Here is an 8636-nt window from a genome sequence, read left to right as displayed (position 1 = left end):
CAAATTCTGACTTTCTTTTCTTTCTTTGTTTCTTTTTTTTTTTTTTAATTGTAATAAGTGTTATATAGTTTTTCCTTTTATTTTATTTTTTTAATTAATTTATTTTATGCATTTTTTGTTTTATTTTAATTTTATAAAACCTAAACACCAAAAATATTTAGCCTGTTAACTTTTAATTTATTTATTTTAAATTAAACATTGAACATTTTGTTCATTAAAAGATAGAAAAAGAAAAAACTATTTAAAACCTTAATAAAAAAAATTATTCGATTTTGGCCTTAAATAAATTAAATAAGTTTTGAATTTTTCAATTCTAAAAAATAATAATAATTAGATCCTTTCCTTTGAAAAAAAGATTTTAAAAAAATCCAATAAAAAATCTATGGGTAGTATATTTGGTTTACCTAATAACCCAGCCCACTAAATATAAAATGGCCATTGCCCATAGATAGAACCATGGATTGAATTTTTCCCTTTCAGTCTGACCCAACCCGACCTATTTATTGGTCAGCAGTTCAGTTGACCCAGCCCACTAGGCCTAGTAAAAACAGGCCAGGCCAGCCCAATGACAACACTTTCTAACAGTAAATCATTCCAGGCCATTGACGTCAACAATACTGAATTTTGTTAGGGATGGAACTATTTCATAGCCGCCATCAGCACTACCATCTTACAAAAAAACATGGTTTTCTAATTTAGTTGCTACAGATTTCGATGGAACATGTTGAGAATATCTCAAGCATTAATAAACAACATTGTTATTAATTTGAACAACTGGATAGAATTTGTATGGGGCTCCAATAAGGAACAGTATTTGCATATTCATATATAAAATTGCTTCCTCATTTTTCCACCAAGCCAGGAGTTCTATTGGCTTTGATTCATGTATGTGATGATATTGCTTATTTCATGAGGAAGTGGTAGGATGAATGATCAACTATGAGAGAGAGAGAGAGAGAGAATAGTTATATAGAAAAGCATCTGAAGCCAGCCAAACATTGGAACAAACTAGACATGTGAGAGGCTCTCTAGGAATAAAAGACGAGAAACTTTATTCTCTTCCTTACTGAAATTATGGATTCTGTCCTACAAAAGTTGTCCCTATTGCCTAAAAGATGAGACAACAAGAATTTTCCAGACAAAGAAGCCATGTGATCACAGTACTCCCTTGTCGGCTTGGGTGCTATACAATATTTCCGGGGCACATTGAGCTAATCCTTGCAATTAGGTTATCAGCCCCTAATAATTATCTTATGCATCTAGCATATGCAACCTCTCTATCACAACATGTGAGTCACGCAAAATTGATTTGTGGGGTTCACATTCTATGAGAGGGAGAATGTTTTATATGCCAGCTGCAAAAGATACCTCTCGTCAACAACACTCCACCTCAACCTGCTTGATAAGTACCCCCCATTCACAAACATTACTTACCATGCATAAAGAATTCCAAATGCAGTTTGATTTCAGACATGAATACATTTGACACAGAATGTCTTGTCTTCTAGATTGCAAAATTTGAACTAAAGTTATGCCATATATCGATGGCTCTTAGCTCCCACTACGCTATCCTACAAAGCAATTAGGAAAAGTTGAGGAAAAATGATACCTTGGGAACTAGAAGCCTCAAAATTCACAGAATTCTTAGCAAAAAGAGAATGAGGCCAGAAGCCAAAATCACTGGCTTTTGCAGACTCCCAACTGTCCTTTCTGTGCCACCATAATATGGCTCGATCATTACCGGAAATTTGCAACTTCCAACTGATGGATCAGTTTTGGTGATCATTGAAACATTGGGAAACTTGCAGGCTTGATCAAGCTGATTATTTCTCTGATAGTAACTGTTAAATGCATAAGAGACATTACCCCGAGCATCCAAATTTCCACAAGATGTCCCATAACCAAGGGTAGTGCAATCAGCAAGTCCACAGGCATAGCTCACACTTAGTGACACTTGTGGGTCATCAAGTTTAGCTGATGGCTTCATCACACACCACTTTTGGTCCAGATACTTCACACCCCGTGCCGCAGCCAGGGCTCCTGAATTTGTTGCACCAAGATTAAGCTGGTATTTTGCTGACCCATCATAATTAAAGATCCCCCAGTGGCGTTCAAAATTTCCTGGTTGAACGCTCTTAGCATCCTCATCAATCAAACTAAATAAATACACATCAACTGCCCCAGGTCTCATAGGGGTTCCTTTCCCACCCAATATATGGGTCATAAAACCTTGGTTGAACCGCTGTGCATACTGTATATTAGCATTCCGATCCCCATCAGTTGGCCAGCCAATCTCTCCAACTATGATTGGCAAATTTCCAAAACCATTCTTTTGTAGTGCCCACACAAGAGTGTCATAGTTTGCATCAAACATATTGTAATATGTTGTCCCACCATCAGTTACAGGTGTTGCCTTTTCATCAAAAAATGCATACTCAACAGGGAAGTTTTCATCAGTGTAGAGACTTATAAATGGGTAGATGTTCACAGTAAAGGGTGCACCATTGTCACTCAAGAACTTGACAATGGCAAGCATTAGGTCATGTATGTCAGCTCGGAAGTCACCACCGGAAGGATAGTCAGTTGAGCTCGCATACACATCAGCATTAAGGGGGACTGTCACCTTTACTGTGGTGCCAAGACCAGCTTTTATCAGGGCAGATTGGACGTTCTGCAGAGCAGGGAAGGTTGTTTTGAGAAAGCTTCCATTGTATGTTTCCAAGAAGGGTTCATTTCCAACTGCAACATACCTGTAGATTTAAGTGAATATTGGTTAGTTGGAAAGATAGTGATTCATTTTGCAGCAATATTACTGAAACTGAGAATTATTCTTCATCGGCATAGAGGAGAATCATTATACCATAAGTCAGAGTAAGAAACCAAATGAGTTCAATATGGTTATTACAGAATTGTTAGAAAGGATATTTTATTATTTTTGAACAATTTTATCTGGAAGAATCAGTTATATCCAGCTTCCTCTAACTCCAGGTTTCTCTTCACCTACATGTTCATTATTTTTTCAACCTCATTAAGAATATTGTGAGACACGAACTTCAGAAAGGTCAATGTTCACTGACAATGATCCAGACAAAAATAATCATAAGAGAAAGTATAAATGAAGACACACGTGATATTTTGGGTATAAAAAGCTGAGGGATATGGCCATCCTATTGCTAAAAAGTACAATGCAAGCAAACAAAACTGCAACCCATTACTCATACTGGTTTACTTTTTATTTTCTTACCCACCAATAAAATCCTGAACATCAAGTAGTCAGAGATCTCCACTTTGGTTTTTGGATGGCACGAAAATTTTATATATTTCATAGACACTATTGACATAGATAGCATATAAATCTAAAAGGCCTCAAGATGTAAAATAAAAGTTACTTGCATTTCATACAGGCCCAACAAATAGTTAACTGAGTATTTGTTAGGCACAAGACAATTGTGCAAAAAATGCATCATTTGAGATTGTAAAAGAAATCATCATGGCATTGATGTCACGTTTTTTTCCCTTTCTTGTATCAAGAAAAATTATGCATAAAACATACATATGTACGTGTTAACAAAATTCTCAATTAAAATGAATGAAACCCCCCAACTTTCAACCTAAAATTTTGAAATCTGTTTCATATAATCGAAGTTTTATCAACTTCAAATTGGGGATATGAGAAACAATACAACCAATTTGGTGCAAAGTCATGGCAATTCTCTAAGAAGTTTCATTCTAGGCAATTGGCTGCACCAGCATGTAATGTGATTGAATTAGGCTTATGATATTACAGAGGATGCGATCCTATATAATAAGGCTTTTATGGATAGAACAATTCACGTAGGTGACTGAAAATGGGTTGGGATTTTACTTTGAAGTTTAGATTGCCACACAAGGTCAGAACTTTGAAATTTAGATTTGGATGCATTTTGTTTTCCCACCAATTACTCTTAAAAGGTTCCTATCCTTTCTATTATATCCACATAGCACTTCAACCTTTGCCCAATGAGGAAGTAATGCAAATGGTTATTTTCAACTCTAAACATTCTGCTTTCTTGTGTGCAAGCTATCTAAGGGAAGTGGCATAGTGAGTGATGTTTTACTAGATGGAGTCTACTGAAGCATTTAGGTGCGTATTTCACCTTGATCTTTAAATGAAGTTATAAATAGAATTGGTTGCTCAAACATAAGGGCTTTAGATTCTGATTGTTTACACCATGATCCCAGCATGATTCAAAAGAAGAAACACGTTTAATGAATCACCCCACTTCTTGCTTTCCATCAAAAATAAATATGAATAAAAAAGTTAATCCTATATTGAAATAGAAACAGGAAAAGAGAGAATCATCACTATAATTACAAATGCAACAGAATTCTGTGAATGTTAAGAACTAAATCTAGTCAAAAATAAACCTTTGTCAACTGGGGCTTAAGAAAGCAACCTATGCAGGTGATAGAGGTGGTAAGATAACTAGACAAACAAACTACAAAGAGGTCAAAGGATAACACTTAATAGGTCATACTGGTCAAAAGACTCAACTAATTACATTCTTGAATGTTTTTAATTAAACAACCAAAAAAAAAAAAAACCTTAAGTTGTAAAAAATGATGCTGTCCCAAAAAAATAATCAACTACCAGTACAGTACTTGACCAACAGTATTCTGTGAATGTAAGAACTAATTCTACTCAACAATACAAGTCTTTGTGAAATGGGACTTAAGAAAGCAACCTATGCAGGTGATATAGGTGGTAAGATAACTTGACAAACAAACTAAAAAGAGGCCCAAAGACAACACTTAACAGGCCTTACTGGTCAAAAGACTCAACTAATTACATTCTTGAATTTCATAATACAGAGCAATAAAAACAAAAGACCCTGGCTTAAAAATCGATACCATTCCAATAACACTAATCAACCTCAAGTACAGTACTTGAAAAATAAGATCTAAAAGTCTGTGGAATGGAAGTCTTTAGTTGCAAATTTTTTTTTTTTTTTTTTTTATTGATACGATAGAATTTCAACCTATGGCATTTACTTCATGATGATTGCTCTTTATCATCCGGCCAAAACACCAATCAGTTTTTTGTGTAAATGGGGTTTGAAACCCAAATCTCTTATTTGATGACAAGAGATTTTAACAATTGAGCTAACTAGAACCCTCATGAAACATAAATTTATATAGCTCCCAATAAGTAGATGAAGATTGACCTCCTGAGACTGTCCACATCATATGAATCATAACAATAACTTCAAAAAATGGTAATCATACAAATGATTGGTTGCAGATAGGAATGTCACAAGGCCCGGCCTAACTAAATCAAATTGTGATGTAGGACAGAATATAGGTTTGTTTTTTTTTGTCATTTCAGAATTTTAAAGAATAGGGCTATATTTTGTCATTTTAGAGAGTCTATCAGTATTTTAGTGAAAATTGAATTCTTACATGGTATTGTATTAATTATAATCTGTTTATAAAAACATTTTGGTGATTTTTCTTTTTTAAGCCCAATTTAGTGCCTAACACGAATTAGGGTTCCCTAAGGGTTTCCTAGCCACCTTAGCACTTTTGTTTTTTATGAAATAATACAATTATAGAGAGGATTCTCTTTTTTTTTTTTTTTCTTTTTTTTTCTTTTTTTATGGATTCCAGAGTTCTCTTTGTAGATTCAACAAACACCCCAAGGATTTTAAGAGTTTCTTCTTGAAATAGACATATTCTATTCCTTGTGGCTATCTTGTTATGTCAATTGTTATCAAAGCCTTGTCCTTTCCTAATCTAGTGGCTACTAAATGAGACAATAGAAATTCTGGCGATAGAGATCACAAAGGAGAAGTCCTTATTAGGGACAAATTCTTTCAGTTTGAATGTGACATCTAGCAAATACTACATGACATGCAACAAACACTCATAAATATCTTTGCTAGGATACGCCATTGGAGACTGGTCAGGACCATGGCAACCACAAGCAATGCTATTACCACAATGAACAACTAAATTTTCTTGTTGATCTAAGGATTTACAGTAATAGGAATTGTAGAAACAATAGGGACAATTGTAGTGGAGATATAATTCATATGGCTCACAGGCAACCTATTAAGTTTGATTCCTTTTATACTATTTATAAGGGTTACAGATGAAAGAATTAAAAATTGTAATGATTGATTATATAAGGAAGATTTTCTTGATTGGTTACTTGATCTAGACTAGAGGATTAATATATGAGTATTTCTTAGGAGAGAAATTTTTAACTCAGTTTCTATAAACTTAGTTGGTATGCCTCAGGTTGGCGGGAACGAACACAATTTCATAAGATCCAATAAGGTAAATACTAAATACAAAATTTGCTCATTGCTAAAGAAGAAAAAAGATGCTTGTAATTAAAGTTTTTCCCTAGTTGTCATATACAAAGAAAGATTACTAGCCCAAAAATTCATACTCTAGGAATTATATTAATGAGCGCTAGATTCCAGATCCTGAATATTAACTCAAGAACTATCTATTTTGCAAGTGGAGGGGTCTCATGTAGCCTTTGATATTTAGACCACCGATTAATAAAATTTCAGAATTTTAAGAAAGGTCCTTTTTTTTCTTTCTTATGGATCCCATGGAATGGTAGATTCAAGGACAAGGAACCTTGAAAGGATTTAAGGATTAGACAAAACTTAGGTACAATACCTTAGGTGCTATTCCTTATATTCCCCTCTTAAGATTCAATCCTATGTCTACTTAACTAAAAAATACACTATCATCCCATTAGAAAAAATCCACATGGCAAATTCTTAAAAGGGGAACCTAAGGAACAGCACCTAAATACTGTAAGTACCTAAGTCTTGCTCTTAAGGATTTATTCTTGAAATTGACATGTTCTAGTTCTTGGGGCTATCCTACTAGATCAAATTGAAACCAAAATCACATGTCCATAATGTTATTAAAGAAAAAACAAAAATAAAAAATAAAATAAAACTATGAAAATAGCGAGCAGCAGGAAGATCTATGAAATTTCAGCAGTCAAACCAGTTACTGAATATCCAAAATTCCAAAGAAATTCCAAAGAAATTTGACTTGCCAATACACAATTGCAATAATGGACTACTGCCTTATCCTCATCTATTTATAGATTAATTTACACATACAGTATAGAGCCATTAGCTGACTTATATGATATATCCTAGACCAATCATAATTCATAAGCATGCCAACAATTACCAAACAAGAAGCTTATAAACTTAGACATGAATATCTCGATTTAGGGAGTTAATGTTTCTACCACTCCAATCAAAGAAAAAATGAAAAAATAATAATAAAAAAGGCTTAAACAGTATAACAGGAGTAATGGTTACTAAGAATAGTATACAAGAAATTATTTATGTTAACATTATTGGCAGAAGTAATGAACAAAAGAAAACTATAGGAAAGTGAAGGAAGCTCACTTGATGTTGACGTTATTGGTGGTGAGATGTGTGGAGACATTTTTGGCAACCCATTTCTCAGCAGCTTTCACACTACTGGCCATAGTTAGAAGCATATCATTAGGAATCCCAACCATGACCTCAATCCCAGATTTACCTAGAGCTCTCAATGCATCATAATCTGCATCAAAAAGCTTAATCCTTTGAAACCCATTATCCCTCAGCAGCCTCACTACAGTATCTGGAGGCAGAGGATGACTACACTGTGTACCCCAGTTAGCACCAATGCCACTCACTGTGAAAACCATTGAGCACAATGAAACCAACCCAATAGAAAATGAAAGCCACCCCATGATCTTAATGCTTCAAATCTGCTTACTAGCCAACTTTCTATGCAAAAGACCCAAGAAATTAAGACTTCTGAAGCTAAAGATAGCTGTATTAGTTCAACAGGTATGAAATAGAGAACAATGTGATCTAAGAAATACAGCTAGTACAAGAGAAAAAGCAAGAGCTTTTACAGCGGAATCCAACACTAAAACACAAATGGAATGATACCCATGATTGTTATGGTACTAACAAAGCTTCACATAGATAGAATCCCAGAAGGGATAGTGAAAAAGTGAGTTAAAGATATACACTTACCTCAAAGAACAACCAAAAAAAAAAAAACCCAGAAGGTACTAGCAGAGATTCTTCAAATACAAAAATCAAAAAAGAAAATATTTGGAATTACTCAAGTTGTTAAGATAAGGTGATTAACAAGTAAAGTAGAACTAGTACATGCTTAAATCTGAACAAGATTGATAATGATAGAAATCAAGAGAAAACGAAAAAGGGAAAGTTGAAAAAGTATCTTAAGATAGAGAGAGAAATAAAGGTTAAGCTAAAATGGGAGACAAAATCACATGAAGAAGTTAAGGATCCACATCTAGTGTTGGAGTGAGAGGTGAGCTCAAGAATCCAAACAATGCTCTCAGCTCAGCTTATTAGAAAAAAGGCAGAGTGAGCCAGCCAGTGAGAGAGAGCAAAGATGTCAGAGACAGAACACAAACACACAAACAGAGAAAATGATAAATGAAAAAAACAAAACTAAAAAAAGAGAAAAAGGAACAGTGCGTGTGTGAATATGTGAGTGCGTAGTTATGACTTGTGTGTGTAGTACTACTATGATATTACCGACTATGTAGTAAGTAGGGAAGGTGTGTTTTTCAGTCGTGTTTATCAAAA

General features: G+C 34.4%; 1 protein-coding gene across 1 annotated transcript; it reads right to left on the bottom strand.

Moving 5' to 3' along the window:
- Positions 1-1416: 1416 nt before the first annotated feature.
- On the bottom strand, positions 1417-8636 carry LOC115969050 (glucan endo-1,3-beta-glucosidase 6-like). Its single transcript, XM_031088609.1, has 2 exons — positions 7428-8636; positions 1417-2750 (listed from the first exon to the last, which is right to left on the bottom strand). The coding sequence occupies exons 1-2, from the start codon at positions 7757-7759 to the stop codon at positions 1634-1636; spliced, it is 1449 nt and encodes a 482-aa protein (XP_030944469.1). The 5' UTR covers positions 7760-8636; the 3' UTR covers positions 1417-1633.

The sequence above is a fragment of the Quercus lobata genome, chromosome 11 (assembly GCF_001633185.2).
Source record: "Quercus lobata isolate SW786 chromosome 11, ValleyOak3.0 Primary Assembly, whole genome shotgun sequence".
Classification (NCBI taxonomy): Eukaryota; Viridiplantae; Streptophyta; class Magnoliopsida; order Fagales; family Fagaceae; genus Quercus; species Quercus lobata.
The sequence above is the reverse complement of the archived record's forward strand: the minus strand, read 5'-3'. Positions and strand labels throughout refer to the sequence as shown.

Coding starts and splice junctions, on each gene's coding strand:
- LOC115969050 (XM_031088609.1), bottom strand. CDS start 7,759: ATGGGGTGGCTTTCATTTTCTATTGGGTTGGTTTCATTGTGCTCAATG. Junction 2,751..7,427: donor ACCAATAACGTCAACATCAA/GTGAGCTTCCTT, acceptor TTAAATCTACAG/GTATGTTGCAGTTGGAAATG.